The sequence below is a fragment of the Petaurus breviceps genome, unplaced genomic scaffold (genome assembly GCF_028583685.1).
Source record: "Petaurus breviceps papuanus isolate PSGF00001 unplaced genomic scaffold, PetGlider_PUasm1.0 91023, whole genome shotgun sequence".
Classification (NCBI taxonomy): domain Eukaryota; kingdom Metazoa; phylum Chordata; class Mammalia; order Diprotodontia; family Petauridae; genus Petaurus; species Petaurus breviceps.
In genome coordinates this window covers 3872603-3890623 of record NW_027187398.1, presented here as the reverse complement: position 1 = coordinate 3890623, position 18021 = coordinate 3872603, and the positions used below count along the sequence as shown (strand labels likewise).

The 18021-nt window shown below is 34.8% G+C and overlaps 1 protein-coding gene across 2 annotated transcripts in view; it reads right to left on the bottom strand.

The window, feature by feature from the left end:
• The window catches only part of USP32 (ubiquitin specific peptidase 32), a 270325-nt gene that overhangs the window by 98447 nt on the left and 153857 nt on the right, over positions 1 to 18021 (bottom strand). For both annotated transcript variants that reach the window (XM_069077895.1, XM_069077896.1), the window contains exons 6-9: positions 15982 to 16113; positions 10046 to 10153; positions 7521 to 7636; positions 6065 to 6127 (exon numbers count right to left, since the gene is read on the bottom strand). In XM_069077895.1, coding sequence (XP_068933996.1) covers positions 6065 to 6127; positions 7521 to 7636; positions 10046 to 10153; positions 15982 to 16113 — 419 coding nt within the window. The remainder of the gene's footprint in view (positions 1 to 6064; positions 6128 to 7520; positions 7637 to 10045; positions 10154 to 15981; positions 16114 to 18021) is intronic.

Below are 18021 nucleotides of genomic sequence, written 5' to 3'. Positions count from 1 at the left end.
GTAGGAGTAAGAGACCAGAACTCTTTTAGGCTCCTCAAACATTTTAGCTAGAAGCCAATGCATTCTTGTTGTTAGGAAAAAATAGTCACATTTATATGAAACATAATAATAGTAACAAAATATATTAAAATCACAGAACCATATATTTTGACATGTGGAAAGCTAGAACTTTAAGGGCTCTGAAGACCATTTAGTCCAATCCCTTCACTTCATAGTTGAATAAACTGAGGCCTAACAAGATTTAAGTGACTTGCCAAAGGTCATGGGGTTATAAATTGGAGCAACAAAGGTTTTATTTTTTAATATTTTAAATTCAATTTTATTTTATACACATTTTCATACTCTCCCTATCCATTGATAAGGCAAGAAAAACAAAACTTGCTACAAATATGTATAGTCAAACAAAACTAATCCTCCAATTAGCCATGTCCAAAAAAATTTCAAAAAGATAATAAAGATAAGAAAATATGCTTCAATCTGTACTCTGAGTCAATCAGCTGTCTATCTGGAAGTGGATAGCTTGGTTCATCATGAGTCTCCTGGATTTGTGGTTGGTCAATAGTATTGATCAGAGTTTCCAAGTCTTTAAAAATGTTTATTGTTGTTACTATATAAACTTTGCTAATTCTGCTAACTTCTCTTTATATCACTTCATACACATATTTCTAAGTTCTTCTGAAACTACTTTATCATTTCTTACAGCACAATAGCATCACATCAACTTCATATACCATAACTTGCTTGGTTGTTTCCCAAGTGATGTGATGGGCACTCCTTCAGTTTCTAATATTTTAGCACCACAAAAATGCTCCTATAAATATTTTGGTACATAGGGGTCCTTTTCCTCTTTCTTTGCAGAGAGAAAATATTTGAACCTAGGTCTTCTTCTTAAACATGCAACATTCTTTAGATTGTTCCTAACAATACTGACATGTTACACTTTCATGACCAGAAAGTGGAGAATATATTTGATCCTTTTACAATGACTCCAAGTTAAGAAAGCTTTGATACTGTACTTTTTGTTTTGAGAGGATGGTGACCAATCTAAAGCTTGTCTGAAATAATAAAAACAATTTCTTACCTTGCCCAAAGGCAAAGGGTTAAAGAGACTATAAGGGAAGTAGTTTCATCAAATCCACTTCAATTAGTGTAACTGTAAAAAGTCCTGGCACCTCAACTGAGTCAATTGACAGTTTAAACTAAGGTACTTAGGAATTTTCTTACAATTCTGGTTTAAGATGTGAAGTTCTTAAATAATTTCAAAGGATTATAGGGCTTCAATTTGATAAAAGCTGATGATGACACCTAGAAAGCATTTTATGAATTACTGAGAAGATCAAATCACACCCCCTTGGGTTATGTATAAAAACAGAAAGCCAGTTCAGAGTCTATCAAGCAAATAGTGAACCAGTCCAGTGATAAGAGAATTTCATGTTCAAGGTCTAAGAGATAGTCACAGTATTTCCTCCCCACCCCACCCCCCAAAAAAGTACTTGGGGAAAATTTTTTTTTTAGTACAAATGGGTAGAAATAACAAGCAAAAGGTAAGAGGAAAAAAACAACCCCATTACTAATCCTACTGGTTTTAAACAGTGAGATTTTGTCAACAAAAGGGGCAACCAGCTACATAAAATATAACAAATAATATGGATTGACTATATGAATATATGGATACAAAGTATCTTTTGTGACTTTTTTTGGGGGGGTGGGAGGGTTGAATAGTTCAGAGAAAGAGACTTAAGGTGATAGCTTCAAGTTTTAGAAATTTGAAAGTTTGTACAGTCAAAGGCAAGGAGGCATTGTATAGTCACAGAGAAATTCTACTCATAAGTATAGGATAAATACTACTATCAATGACAAAAATTCTCAACTACTTTGAACTCTTAAAGTCTGTTTTGTTATATTCTCTTGACTTGGAAGGAGGAAAGTCTATATATACTATGTATACACAGAAAATTATATGGTGTGTATGACAGGTAAGGGAGTATAACAATTCACTTTCATCAAATGCTTTGAGGTTTAAAAAGCATTTTTCTTATAGCACCAAATCAACATGATAAAATCTCCAGTTGCATAGAGAGTATACCGTAGAAGCAGAAAGATCAGGTTGCAAGCCTTGCCTCTGACACTTATGAGCTATATGATCATGAGAAAGTCACTTTCAGGGTCCCAGGGAACTTGCTCAGACTATGTGCTGCAGATTAACCGCTGATCTGCCTCAGTAGAGAGAGGCTCTATAGCAGGAATTCCCCGTTCCAATGAAATCACAGGCCCAGAATTTTTTTTTTTTAATTTTTTCTCACAATAATCCAATGGGGTATACATGTAACCAAAGTTTTATTATCTCCATTTCACCAAGAAGAAAACTTAATCTCAGAGAGATAAAATAACTTGTTCAGACTTACAAAGTCAGCAAGCATCAGTCTATCAAAGAACACAAGCTCAGGTCTTGTAACTCTCTTCCATTATACCATACTGTCTCAGACTACACTATGCTGTTTGGCTATTTAGTGAATAGAAAGGATTCAATTCAACACATTTTTATTGTGTGTCTACTACACTCAGCATTGTATTAGGTACTCTATGTGGTAAAAAGAATGAGTAAGAGTGTTTGCCTTCAAGATGTTTACTGTTTAGGAAGGAAAAAAGACAAGTAAAAAATAATGACATATATGACTGAGTATAAGAGGCAAAAGAAGGGCAAAAACACAATTTTACTTGTTGAGAGTGGGCGGAAACCTGGGGAAAGAGGAAGTAATATTTAGAAAGACTGTTATTCTTTGCAGTCTCCAAAAACAAGGAATAGTTTACTTATCAGACTTGTGGAGAGGGAAAGACTTTATGACTAAACAAGAATTAGAGGACATTATAAAATGCAAAATGGACAATTTTGACTACATGAAATTGAAAAGCTTCTGTACAAACAAAGCCAATGTAACCAAGATTAAGAGGGAGGTGGGAAATTGGGAAAGAATCTTTACAACCCATGTCTCTGACAAAGGACTAATTTCTAAAATATACAGAGAACTGAGTCAAATTTATAAGAATACAAGTCATTCCCCAATTGATAAATGGTCAAAGGATATGAATAGGCAGTTTTCAGAGAAAGAAATTAAAGATATCTATAAGCACATGAAGAAATGCTCTAATTCACTATTGATTAGACAAATGCAAATCAAAACAACTCTGAGGTACCACATCTCACTAGTCAGATTGGCTAAGATGACAAAACAGGAAAATGACAGATGCTGGAGAGGATGTGGGCAAATTGGAACAATAATGCATTGCTGGTGGAGTTGATTCCATAGTGAATCTACTTGCTTAACCAAAAGCTGATGAGTAAATGACCAAGTCCAGTGTTGTGGACTCAGTGGCATGGAAAGACCCCGACTATTTTTGACTGTATCTCCTCCAGGGGGCATCTCAGATCATGAGGAAGATCTAAGGTCCACTTTACTAGAGGGGGCCTTTAATAGACCCTTTAATAAAGTGCTATTAGCTCAGAGTCCTACCTCAGTTCCTTTTATTGAAGATTGGACAAGATTTGACCCCACACTCATTCTTTAATGATATCCAATGTGCTGCCAAGGGATGTCAATTTATCTTTGTAAAATTTCTCATATACATACTTTTCTCTTCTCTGACACTGACATAGTCCTGATGCAAGCCTTCATCACCTCATGTCTCTACTATCACAATGGCCTATCAGTGGATTTTCCAATCTAATGTCTCTCCTCACTCCAGTCCAATCTTTGCCCAGCTGTGTCAAACTGACCTTCCTAAAGGACAAATCTGACCACATCATCTCATTTAATAAACCCTAGAGTTTTCCCTCTATTGCCTCACAGATCAAATACAAAATTCTTTGTCTTACTTTTAAAGTTCTTCATAATCTGGTCCTTTCCTACCTTTTCATTCCTTTTACACCTTACTCCCCTCAAAAGATTCTGTAATCCAGTGACACTGGCTGCCTTTCTTTTCCTTGCACGCAAGTTGTCATCATCTCCCAAATGTGTTTATTTTCTCCAGCTGGAGAAAGTCTCCCATGTTTGGAACTCTTCCTACTCTGTCTCTATGTCTTGGTTTCCTTCAAATCTCAGCTAAAGTCTCACCTTCTGCAAGTGGCCTTTCTTTAACCTCCTTAATCTTAGTGCCTTCTCTCCATTAACTATCTCCAATTGATCTGGTATATATTTTGCTTGTACCTAGTTGTTTGAATGTTACCTCCCCCATTAGACTGTGAACTCCTTAAGAGAAGGGGCTATTTTTTGCCTTCCTTTGTATCCCCAGTATGCAGCAAAATGCCTTGCATATAATAAGCACTTACTGATGTGACTGTATCACTAAAATACTCACAAAAGACCCAAAACATGGTGTCATTCCGTATGCCTTTCAAGAGGTATAGTATGTGAAGGAGAAGACAAAGATGATATACCTACTAGAATATCTGCAAAAAATGATTGCCCACATGTCTACCAGTGCTGATTATCAAAGAAAAAATAGAAAACAGGAAATATTATACAAGGATAAGCAAGGGCATAGAGGTCATGACCATCCACAGTGGCAAAAGGATGGCAAAAACTAAGAAGTCCAAGAAGAATAGACAAAAGCCACAAAGATATTTTGACAAAGCAACTAATGACAGCCTCTAAGGGTCTGAACTTCCCCACAATATGGCACATCACCAACAATGACATACCAAAGAAGATCAATAATTAGGCATATCAAATTGATCAATTGGGGTGGTCAGTCACATGGTTACTGCCTTCACAAACAGGCCTGTGGTGAGTTAGATGTTGACAGATCTCAAAACACTGACAACAGAGGGATGGAGGCAAAATAGACCAAATAGGTCAACAACAGAGGCCAAAAGGACTCTTTTTCCTCAAATATGTCATCCATTAAAGAAGAAATAATACTTACACTAAAAATAAAAACCCCTCAAATTTTTCCTTTCAATTTGTTGCAAGTTATTCCTATTTGCTAATTTCCCACTTCATTTCATTTCTGAGTAGAAAGGCTCATAATCAAGGGTGCCTAGCATGCATGAGTTATTTACAAGCAATGATATCAGAATTTACAGGGTTAAACCTAGAGATAAGGTAAGCAGATGGCTAGAACACAACAAGCAAGGGAAACAACAATCTATGTAGCACAAAGAAGAATACTTTAGGATGTTGCTTTTTATAAATGCACACATATTTTTAATGTCAGAAAACTGCACTCTCATGGCACATACAAATTTATCTGGGACTATCATGTTATAAGTGGTCCAATGAAGGTTCAAAGCATAGATAGTAACAAATAGGGATAACAATTTTTCAGCAGAGAACAACATGAGTTCAAATCCCATTTCTTTCACTTAATAGTCTTGTAACCTTAGGCAAGTTACTTAATATTCCTGGGCATCAGATTCTTTATCAGTAAAACGAGGGTGTTGAACTAAATGACCTTTCAAATGCCTTCCAGTTCTAAATTTATTATTCTATGATCCTAAAGATATAATCATAGTTCAAAGAAATGTTTATCTTGAGCCTTTTTGCAAGTACATATAACGAGCATGACAGAATTAAAATGAACTAAGATAACGCTAACAAACAAGGATAAAAGATTAATATCCTGATATATAATGCCTTTAATTCTAATTTACTTATTCTTTTTCCTAAGGGTAGATTACATGAAAATGTCCATACGGTTGATAGTTACTTAACTACATATTTTAAACATTTTATGAAAAGAGAACTGGCCTTGATCTGACAAAGCATGGAGTTCAAATTTTACTTGCAACACATACTAGCAGTGAGACCACGGACAAATCACGTGACCTCTCAATGTTCCAAGTAACTTTCTACAACTATATGTTGCAGATTACTTGCCAATCAACATCAAGGGAGATATTGTCACACCAATAAATCCCTACAACAATGGAGACAAAAAAAATTATAAACTCTAGTATCAAGGGACTTTAGATAAGTTTTATAAAAATATCTAAGGGCAACAAAACCAAAAAGGCACATGACAAATGTGTTTAGGTGAAAACAAATTAGTTCTATCAAAAACTCACCTTTGTGGTGTCGTGTGCATTCAATATGCCTTCTACAATGTCTGACAAATTCATGTGCAGTTCCTTTAAAAATAACCAAAAGAGTAACTATAAAACAGTAAGTAAACACAAATTTTATTATACTATACAGTAATAGGGAAAAAATACTGGATATATGTTATTTTGGTCCTTTTAGACAGCAATTTTAATTTACTATGAACAGATTCTGATATTTGCTTTTACAAAAATAACAAATAAACCTAAAAATCACATTCAATAAAAATCTTCAATTTGATTCAACAAAGTTATTAACATTTTTTTTTCACTTTCTTAGCATTATTTCTAACTGATTTCTAGAATAGTTAGATCAATACATAATTCCATAAGGTGTATATTTATCTTTCTAGGGCTTCTCCAACATTAACTGTTTCTATCTTTTATCTTTCCCAATTTGCTTGGTGTGAGGCTTCTGAGTTGTTTTTATTTGCATTTCTGATGTGATTTGGAACAATCTTTCATATTTTGTAGTTCATAATCTTTTAGGAATTATTTCCTTCGAACACATCAATTAAGGGATTGCTCTAAGATGAAAAAGAATGTACCCCCAAATAATCTTTTTTGTAGTAACCAAAAAAAGGAAACATAAAGTAGATGTCCACCAACAGGGGAACAGTCAAAAAAATCTTGGTACACAAATAGAATGGAGTTTCATCCCTACATTGTAAGAAATGATGAATATGGAGAATGCAAAGTGAGAGGATAAGAGGAAAAAGACACACACACAAGGACAATGTGAACGGACAGAAAAATAGCCAAAAAGAAAACAAAAAACTGAAACTAAATGACTAAGTCTATCCCTGAAAAAGAAATAAGAGAATGTGTTTTTGTCCCTCCTTTGTAAAGGTGTTGGACACCATGGGTATGGAATACTATAATATGTCCGTACTGGTTGATATGTTGGTTAGTTTTACTGAAATAATTTTACCCCTCTATTTTATTGTTATGAGGGGTGGCTCTCTGGGAAAGGGAAAACCATTTTGGGAAATTAAGGTGATCTAAACACAAAAGACAGTCACCATTTTTTTTAAAACAAGCATTTATTAAGCACCGTATGGACATGGCACTTGTGCTAGGTTCTGGGGATGCAAGGTCAAAAATAAAAAAAATCATGTTTCTCTTCAGGAACCTATATTTTACTGAGAGATATAAAACATAACTAAATTGAAGAGAAAACTAGAGAATTAATAATTAGGGGAAGAAGAAAAGGTATTTTATAAGAGATGTCATTAGAGCTGAGTCTTGAAAAAAGCTAAGTATTCTAATAGATTCCAGTGTTAACCCAATGTATTTAAATCTCCTTCCCCAACAAGCATACACTTTGAGAAGTAGCCAAGTTGACATCATTCTGTAAATAACACCCCTCGTCATCCAACTTACAGGGGAAAAACTGCCGCAAGATTCACAGCATAGAACTTACAGGGATATCATCTGTGCGGTTGTCCTTCCAGACCTCTAAAAGTGCAACAACCATGTCTCTCAGTTCAACTCGTGAGAGAACTCCATCACGGTCAACATCAAACACCTTAAAACAAACTAACAAAGAGAAATTTTAAAGTTATGATAAATTATTTTTATACTCAAGTATATGGCAAAATACTGGCTGTTGTTTCTGGATGATCAAGAAAGCTTTCAGGCAACTGTGTCCTTGGGTAAAGTTGTCATAGCATATGATACTTAAAAATGATATTGGCGTTTTTTGGGGGGTTAGCAGGAATCATGCTATATCACACATAAACAAAATACTCTATTAAGAATTCAGGGTTTGGTTTACATCCTCCTTTCACTATAAATAGCGTTTCTTTTCTTGCAAGTTTAAATGAAAAAGCGAGATTGCTTTTGAAATACACACTATTCTTAGTTCACAGTATCATAGGATCACATATTTAGAGCAGGCAAGTTTATCAAAGGTCATACTAGGTTATATTAAAAATGAAGAAACTGAGACCCACTGATTTCAAGTGAACTGGATAAAGTTAAACAGGCAGTGAATGACAATGCTGGGATCTGACTCACATCACCTGACATGCTATCATGGTGACATTTCATTTCTGAACTTAACAATGCTAAGTTTTAAAAGATGCTCTCATAGGATAGTTTTTCAGCTTCTTCAGGTGCACATAATACAAATGGCCTTTTTATAATAATAAGTAGTATTCTAGTTTAGTGTTAAAGGCAACCTGATTTCTCCATTTACTTTTTTTTTTTTTAAAGAAATCAGGGTTAAGTAACTTATTCAAGGTTACATGGCCAGTTATTTCTGGGTGTGGTGCTAAGTATCTGAGCCTGGATTCGATCCTCAGGTCATCCTGACACTGGAGCCGGTGCTCTTACTCATTGAGCCACCTGGCCGCCCCTCTCCATTTACTTCTTGAAAGCAAAATGTTTGTCTTGTGGTACTAAACTCCAATGAGTAGTGTGTAACAGTTTCAGCTCTCTACAAAATTTGAATGCATCATGTCAAACACTAGAAAATTGCTACCTTGTTAATTCCAAATGATTTATTTTGATTTATTAACTTCCCTAAATACATCAGGAAAATTTTTTTGAAAAGGATAATGAACTTTCATTGAGAAACAAAGAACTTCACTTTTAACTTTAGGTTTCACAGAAATGATTAAGTCCATCACAATGGCTAAAGATGGAAAAAGATTAATGATATTACTTAAGAGAATTTTTTTACCAGGATCTAAGTTAATCCCTAAACAATATTTAATAGCAAGAAGATCAAAATTGAGTAATCAATTCTCCATTTGACATGAAGACAGGTAATTTGAATTATTATGACTTTAAAAAAAAGTATGTTTTTCAAGTTCCCAGATTATGGAATGACTTCTTTTGGATGCTATAATATGATACATGAGATGTTCATAGTTTATGTTACTAGACAAGATCAAGGAACCCAAATCTATTACTAGCTATAAGCAACCACTGCAAAATTAAATTTTTAGGAAGAGACAGAAAAATAACTAGCAAATATATGAGCTAAATTAATTGTCAACTGCCTGCAGTTTCTTAAAATATGCTTAAGATTTAATAATACAATATATTTATGCTTGTGAATTCATGGTGTAATTATATTTTGGCTAAACCCTTCTAGGTTAAAAAGACTTTTAGTATTCAATAAAAACTGAGAAAACCGTATTTTGCCAATAAATTTTACAGTTAATAAAATATCCATGAATACAAGTAATATAAATATACCTAAAATAAAAAATCTTATTTTGGAATCTAATACCTATCCTTGGGATGACTAAGTATGATAGAAATTAAAAGAAAATATTGTTCTGCTTGAAAGTTTCAAATCTATCAGGATTAATATATTTCTATCATTTACTTCATTTAAAAGGAATGAAAAGTCTATTTGAAAGATCAAACTCATCATTAATAACAAAGATCAAAATGTATTAGATGAATTAAAACAGTAAAGTGGCAAGAATCCATTCATAAGCAATCCTGTAAAACATGTATTCTCATTCAGAACAAATGTCATGATAATTTGTTTTAATCCTCCATATCATGAGAAATAAAAACCATAGGCAGCTAGGTGGTATGAACTTGAGATGTGGAGTCAGAAAAACCCAAGTTCAAATCCAGCCTCAGACTCTTATTAGCTGTGTGACTCAAAGCAAGTCATTTAATCTCCCTCTGCCTCAGTTTCTTCATTTGTAAAATTAGGATAATAATACCTACCTCCCAAGATTGTTGTGAAGATCAAATGAGATAATATCTATAAAGTATTTTGAAAACTTTAAAGTACTATCTATACGCTTTATTATTTTTTTGGTAATTTTTCCTGAAAGGATTCTCACCAACTTGATAAAGTTACTAAAATTTCAAGTCTTACTCAAGACTTGAAAAACTATCAAATGATAGTTTTAAATTAATCTAAATTAGAGACTTATTGGTTTGCAGTTTTGGTGACACAACATTTAGTACACTTACATTTTTGTCTTTCAGCCAGAGGTCCCCTGCAACATGCTGACAATCCACAGGATATCTCTTTAAAGTCTATGTGATTATCACGATTTTCATCAAAAGCATTAAACAAACCTGGAAGATAGCAAAGTATCATGACAACCTATGTCTGGCCAGATCTCATGTAATTGTTGAAACTTTTGTATGACATTCATAAACTTGTCCCTTTGTCATAAAACAGGCAACATTGTAAAGCATGTTCTATCACTAGCAATCAAGTAGAACTAGGGACATAGAATGATATGGATCAGGGCCTCAGACACTTGACACAGTGACTTTGGGCAAGTCACTTAACCCCAAATGCCCTACAAATGAATGAATGAATGAATTTAGTGTAAAAACTTCCTGGCACAATCACACACACACATGCGCGCATGCCAAGATGATAGTATAAGAAAAATCTCTTAGATGCCTTAGATTCTTTTAGAAAGCACTGCCATGGATGCTACCTTATTAACCTCCCTGTGGGTTTATCTACCTCTCAGGTGATAATAGTGCTAATACTAATCTATTCTTTCTCCACCCTTTTTCTCCTTACCAATGAGTGTTAAATCTCTAATCTCACCTCACAATCTTCACACATTCTCTCTCATTCTCACAATCTCTCTTGATCCAATCCTACCCCCAAAGAGAAGAGACACTCTCATTCCCCCAATTACTCCATGTCCATCAAAGATATTTTTTTTTCTAGTAATAAAAGCAGGCTGAGTACAGAGGACTAGAAAGTGAGAGAATTAATAAACAAAAATTAAGACAAACCACTAATGCAATTAAATCATTAATGAATAGTTAACAAGGTGGAAAATAAGAAATTGAATGTCATTCTCACAACTGTCCCTGTTTCATTATGATATAAATATAAAGGTTGCTTTTGTATATGAAGTTTGTTTGCAAAAAAGGGCAGAAAAATTTCATCTGGCAGGGAAACTGGTAGCAATCAATTTGTGAAGAAACAGTTCCTGGATGAAAATGTTAAGGAGAATCATTCTACTTGAGGACAATAATAAAACAATCTTGCAGATAAATATACTGAAAGAACCTGTCTGAAGATGATATAGTGACTGAGGTAAAAATGGCTAAAGGCATTGTAGTTTATCAGTTTATTTGTATGTGACTGTTTTTAAAGTTTTGAAGGTTATAACTGAGAAACTGTAAATCAAATAGCTGTTTGCAGAATATAGGAAGATTACATAGGGACTCCCAGAGTTATACCTGACAGAAAGGTGGTATTGATTAGTAAGTTTCGCATTATAAGTCATGACTCAGTGCTTACAAGGAGGCACTAATGTGAGGTATTTAGAAAGCAGACAGAAAAAGAAGTAGCTTAAGATGAGAAGAGTAGAAAATATCATAAGTCAGGGAAAAGAAGACAAAGAAGGAAAAAAATGCTCTTAGTTAAGATAGTTAACTATTCATCGGGATGCTCTTAACTGCTTTGCTAATAATCTGCGGACTGGAAGGAAGGTATTTGTTTGATAACTCGCTGCAGAAAGGCTGGGGTCATCCCAGCTTTTCAGCTACTGCACCAGCTGAAGAGAGCTGAATTCTGCTGCCGTAGAGGGAGCAGTCTGTGCTTATTGCTCTCTAGCACCATCTACAGCATGTGAGAAAGTAAACAACTTGGGGTACCTGATTGTCTCCATTTGTCAGCTACGTTTTGAGGAGGAAAAGACAAATTATTATCTGTTTAGCTGTGAGCTCTCTTTTTGGAGAAGAGGTTTTACTTTGCTAAAAGCTGAATGGAAAAGGCAGAATCTTTCTGAGTAGATAGCAGGCTGGGTTTTTCCACATTAACCAAACAGCCAAATGAGAAGCTTGCAACTCTCTAACCTAAGGGAACTGCTTGTTACTGAACAAGTACAATGTTGATATGTTTTTTCCCCCTACAATACGGTATTTTCTCAGCAATCAGTTAAAGGAGCTATGAATTAAAAGACTTTATTACTGGTCCATTGGCTTTAGGGCAAAAGAGGGGAAGCTCTGCCTAATAGGAGAGCAGTTCAGAATCAGAAGGAGAGCAGCTGGTAGAGAAATGACCCTGTGAGATTCAGGTTATTTCCTGAAAGGACCAGAGATATTAAGATTTGCAATACAGATGTGTTAATTTCCCTAGGGATATGAGTTTCCCCACCCATGTGCCTCTCCACTCTCCCCTGCAGACCCTGAGACTTTGATATTTTGATTACTTTTGACTGCCTCCTACTTAGTAACTTAGATTTACTTACTTCTGCTTTTGTTTTCTACTGAGTAAAAAGCTTTCTTATTACTTTTGTCTTATTGTGTAGTAAATGTGTTATGTCTAAGTAAATGATGTTGTGGTTACTGAATTTTATTTTATGGGAAGGACACTGGTAAGGGCTCAGGAACTACAGTGACAAGAAACAGGAGTTTATTTCCCTCTATCACTAACCTTGCCCAACCGAAGTTATCCCTCAGATCTTGAAAGACAGTCTGAGTGGTAGCCACAGAGTCATTGTTATGGCTGGCTCCTCTCAGGAAAAACACTCAAACCTTCCACAGTTAAGGTAGGCTGGGATGAATGACTAAGTCCAGAGGTAGAGATGGGGTGCCATGTTGGACACCATGTTCACAGGCTACACTGTTTATGTGGGCGAATTCTTAACTACTCCTGGGCTATATACAAATATATGTAGGCAGAGATATAAATATACATATTTGCATATGAAAACATACAGACATATAAATTTCAAAATTTTTAACTTCCAAAAATAATCTTTATGCTTTTCCTCTTTCCTATTAATTTTTTTTTCTATTTCATAGGTTGCTATGACCAAATAACTTATTATCGTGGCTCCAGGCACTATTACATGTTTCTGCTCAAGATATGAGCCTGTAGAGAGTTTGCTTTGAGATCCAACTGAGCCAGATCACCTCAAAAGCATTTATAGATTTAACTGGAAGGAGAGAAAAAAAAGATGCAAAATGGATTAGATATGTAAGTTACTAAAATTACATATAAAATGGCGAACCGATCAAAGTAAAGACATGGACTGTAATTATTACTATTTCTTAGAGGAGTATAACTGATTTTAAACAAGCATAATAGCTGCCACAACAATAAAGCCAAGAGAACCTAGAAACTACCTAAGGTAGCAAAATATGCGATCTCCTTACTAAGTGTAGAAACACTATAGCCCAGGTTAGCAATAGTTAAAAAGATAGTACAGTATAATGGACTTTGAGTCAATAGAGATTCAGGTTCAAATGCCACCTCTGATATTTATTGTGTAACATTAGTAAAATTATTGTGTAATTTTATTACACTCCATACAATGTGAGGTAAGAGCACTGAAAACCTTTAAGTTGTTATATAAATATGAGGCATAAGTATGAGCTCATTTGCAAAACATTACAGAAAAGGAAGGGGGGAACTTAGCCAATAATATTGTATTAGCAGATCACAAAACTGTGAACAACAATGGAGGGACAAACAAGCTCAGAGGAAGCTTGACTTGAGGTTAGTTTATTTTATGAGTATTGACAGATAAAGCTTGAAGGAGAACAAAAAGATGTAAAACAGAGAAGATTTGCCAGAATTTCTAGAGCAATGTTTTTTCTTATCACTGATGACAGAGGCATGCCTTTTAATTTTAACACCTCAGTACGTGACATACTTTAAAAAGTAGAAAAGAGCTGACTTGCATGAAGATATACAGAGGAAAACTGTAGTAACAGTAAAATGACATTTTAAAGGTTAACACAGAATTTCGAATGCATTCACAGATGAATTGGGGGAGGGGAGGGATTAGGGTTAAGTGACTTGCCCTAGGTCACACAGCTAGTTTTGTGTGTGTGTGTGGGTGTGGGTGTGTGTGTGTGTGTGAGGCCAGATTTGAACTCAGGTCCTCCTGACTCCAGGGCAGGTGCTCTATTCACTACACCAACTAGCCACCCCTATAGATGAATTTTTAAGATATCAAAAAGCAGCACATACCCAAAGAACAGAGAAAAAAAAAGCATGGACAATATTATCTTACACACACACACACACACACACAATGACTGAGGACCTATGAGTCCTTTCTCATTTTTATAAAATCTTTATGATAGCATTCAGTACATGTATTCAAGACAATATTGATGAAAACATGAGAGGAACAGGTAGGCTTTCACAAATTATATTCAACAGAAGACCAGATCCTGCTGCAATTATTTGTTAATTATAAGGAAGTTTGATTCTAGAAAAAAGAACATTAAAAACACTTCAACAAAGTAGCTCCCTTGATTACATGAAAATTATTTATGATTCTTTTAGAAATGAAACCATAGTGACAATTGTATTTAGAGAGCCTCTGATTAACAACATCAAGCAACACACACAAAAAAGAAAGAAGTATGCTAACCAAAGGTGTTTACATTGTCACTGAGGATCTGTCCTGAATGCTATCCTAACAGAAGAAAGATTCTCTTTTCTATACATGGCAAGGTCCTCCAAATGTTCCTCTTTTTGGATGACATTGTGTTGACTTCATGAAGCCTCAGGCTTCTTCAGAGACCTCCAAAATGGGATCCATGATGATTATTCAAAAGAGATTAACATATTAATAATTCCCAGAGAGAAAAAAACAAAAACAAGTGGAAGAACAATTGAGTAATACTCAAATTGTAACATGCTGTTGAACGGACAGTACAATGAGTTTTTCTATAACTATATTTATCTTGCAGAGGGAATGAAAACAGAAAATGAATTGACTCCAAAATTTAAAATGAGTAAAGAGGGGCGGCTAGGTGGCACAATGAATAGACCACCGGCCCAGGAGTCAAGAGGACCTGAGCTCAAATCTGGCCTCAGACACTTAGCACTTACTAGTAAGTAGTGTGACGTTGGGGCAAGTCACTTAACCCCAACTGTCCTCCAAAAGGCAAAAAATAAAAATAAAATGAGTAAAGAAGATGGATGAATTGCTCAGGGAATTGTTGTACCTTCCATGATTCTAAGCTATCATATAATAACTCATCTTTTTAATACCTCTATTCTCCCAATGATATGCTGAATATAAAAGAAAAAGCATAATTCCAAAGACGGAAAATAATACACAACTCAAAGTATTCTGAAGATAAATATGGTGGATACAAGTAGGTTGAAGCATAATTACTGTGTTAAGGTGGCTTATGAAGAATATCACCAAATAAAAGAAACATTGTGAGAGAAGGCTAGCTAGTCATATAGTGAGAGTATTCACAGATATAGAGAGATTAAGTGATGCAACTGTACTAAATGTTAAAAGTCCTAGAGGAAGGTCTCTAGCATATCAGGTAGATCCTCTATGGAATATTTATGGGAAAGTACTTCCTTCTACTTAGTCCAACATTTTTTTCCATGTAACTTCTATCCACTGGGTCTCCTTCTGTTCTCTAAGACCCAAGCAGAATGAGCCTACTCTCTTTTTCTATGTGACAAAATTTAAATATCTGAAGACAGAGATAATGTCCTGCATAAATCTCTTCTCTGAATGAGAAGACTAAGTATCTCTAATCAGTGTTTCAAGAGATAATGGCATTTAACTTTCAATCCTTTTCAACATACTTTCTAAAATGTTTTACCAAAAACTGAACACAGTATTCTAGTTGTGGTCAGACCAAGGTAAAGTACAATGGAACTAGTATTTCCATATGAGACAGTCTGACATATTCAGAATATTATTCTGGTAAATTTCTAATAACTCATTCAAAACACTTGTAAACTTGGGATGGTGAGGGTAGAAGATAAAATTACCCCCTGAAGGATTTCATACATTAACAGGCCTTAAATTACAAAATAATTAGATAAAAAACATGCTAAGGGAACATCATGAATGAAGACTGATCTAGGGGATGGGGGTGGGGTGGGAAGAGAAAAATTCAACAAATGGACATTTACAGGCAATGAGAATGGCTCCTACCTTCACTCAGAGATGGATGAATGGGTGGCGAAACCAAAGGGCCAAATGTCTCTAAATCAAAACGGCCAGTCCGGGATTGAGCCTTCAGCAGCCAATAGCGTTTCTCAAGATCAATGATGTCTGATTCTTCCACTGACAGAGGCAAATCAAACAAAAAAGTAAACCAGCTAGGTTTGGTGGCCTGGACAGTCATTTTATTTTGGCGACAAATTCAAAGTAAATATTTTGTTTTCTAACTGCATCACTAAAAACAGGTCTGCATAACTTCAAATTAAATAGGACCAAAAAAAAACACCCAACCCATTGGGGGGGGAATCAAATTCATTATTTTTTAAATGGTGAGAAAACTGATTTGAAATGACCAAGAAAGAAAATAGGCTTAAAAAACAGAAAAATAATATACTTGGCTAGCATGAGTTGTTTAATAATCTAAAAAAAATTTTTTAATTACCTATAAGATGCAAGAATACAAAAATAACATGGTAACTATATTACTCATTTTATAAATTATTTGGCATTTAAATGTCAAAATTGATAAAAGATGCATGATGTTTTAGATGGTAGAATTAAAAAAATGGAGAAACAAAGGAAATATCTTTTTAATTAAATATGTCTTGAAATGACTATAATTCTCTTATCAATGAATACAGGAGAATAGTCAAAATAGACTTATTGTTATATTTTGTAATTAATTTCCTCATCAATGATAAAAAGAAAAAGAACCACAAATACATCTGGGGTCAAACCAAAAAAGTATTAACCCAGCAGCTATAATATGCTAAGAAATTATGTTAGGTAGAAAAAGATATGTTCCCTGCCTTCCAAGGGTTTATAATTTAGTAAGAAAGGCAAAATAAATAAATAAATATAAACAATTAAAGAATATAGCATAGGATAAAATTAAAATGGTAAATTGTGTGACAGAGACTATAAATATTATTGGAGTTCAAAGAATTGGAAATCAAGAGACAGAGCATTTAAGTGATTACTTCAGGTCAAGCACTATGGGAAGTTCTGGGAATATAAATATAAAAGCAAGCAGGATTAAGTCCTTGCCCTTAAGGAATTTACATTTTAATGGGGGAAGACACCACATAAAGGAAAGGAAGGGCAAGCTGCACATATAGATATATGGTTATTAAACGGTGGCTAGGAAGTGATGGAGGGATGGGTTCCAGGTTAAGATTAGGTGCAAACTTAGCTACTGGAGCCTGACATCTCAGGGGAAGAGACCTAGATTTAAATGGTGGATAGGAAGATGAAGATGCTAGGCAACATGGTTTGGAAATGATGGCCAGGAGTGGCAAAGTCTCCATGGAAGAGAAAGGAATTAAACTGTGCCTTTAAAAAGATAGTGTGAATTTAGACAGGTAAAGGGGCAAAGGTAATATCAAGTGATAGAAACCACATAAATACAGTTATACAGGTGGGAATGAACACGACATATTTGTGGGACAATGAAAAACTATTCAGGAAGAGAAGGTACAAGTTGGTTACCACTGTAATAAGGTAAGAGAAGTACACTAGGACTTTGAAAACACGGAAGGAGTTTGAACATTAAGTGACAGGCAATAGAAGTCACTGATGGCTTGTGATAAGAGGATTTCAAAGGAGATTAATCTAGCAATAATAATATACAGCAGAATGAGCAGCCAGTCAAAAAATTATCACAATAATCTAAGTGTCAGACCTGAACTAATTATGGGAATGGGAATGGAAATGAAGAAGAGGATACAATATATATACCACAAAGGAAATTATTAGCAATGATGAAATTGGATATTAACTATCCACAGGAGATAAAAGGAATCAAAAATGACTTTTCTACTGCTTCTGCTTTATCTAAGACCTTTCAAAACATTCTCTTTCCAATGTCTTCCTTTACTTTAGAAACTCTGGGGTTTTGGGTTTTTTTTGTTTGTTTGTTTTTTTTGCTTTTTGGAGGGGAAGGCAGGGCAATTGGGATTAAGTGACTTACCCAAGGTCGCACAACTAGTAAGTGTTAGTGTCTGAGGCTGGATATGAACTCAGGTCCTCCTG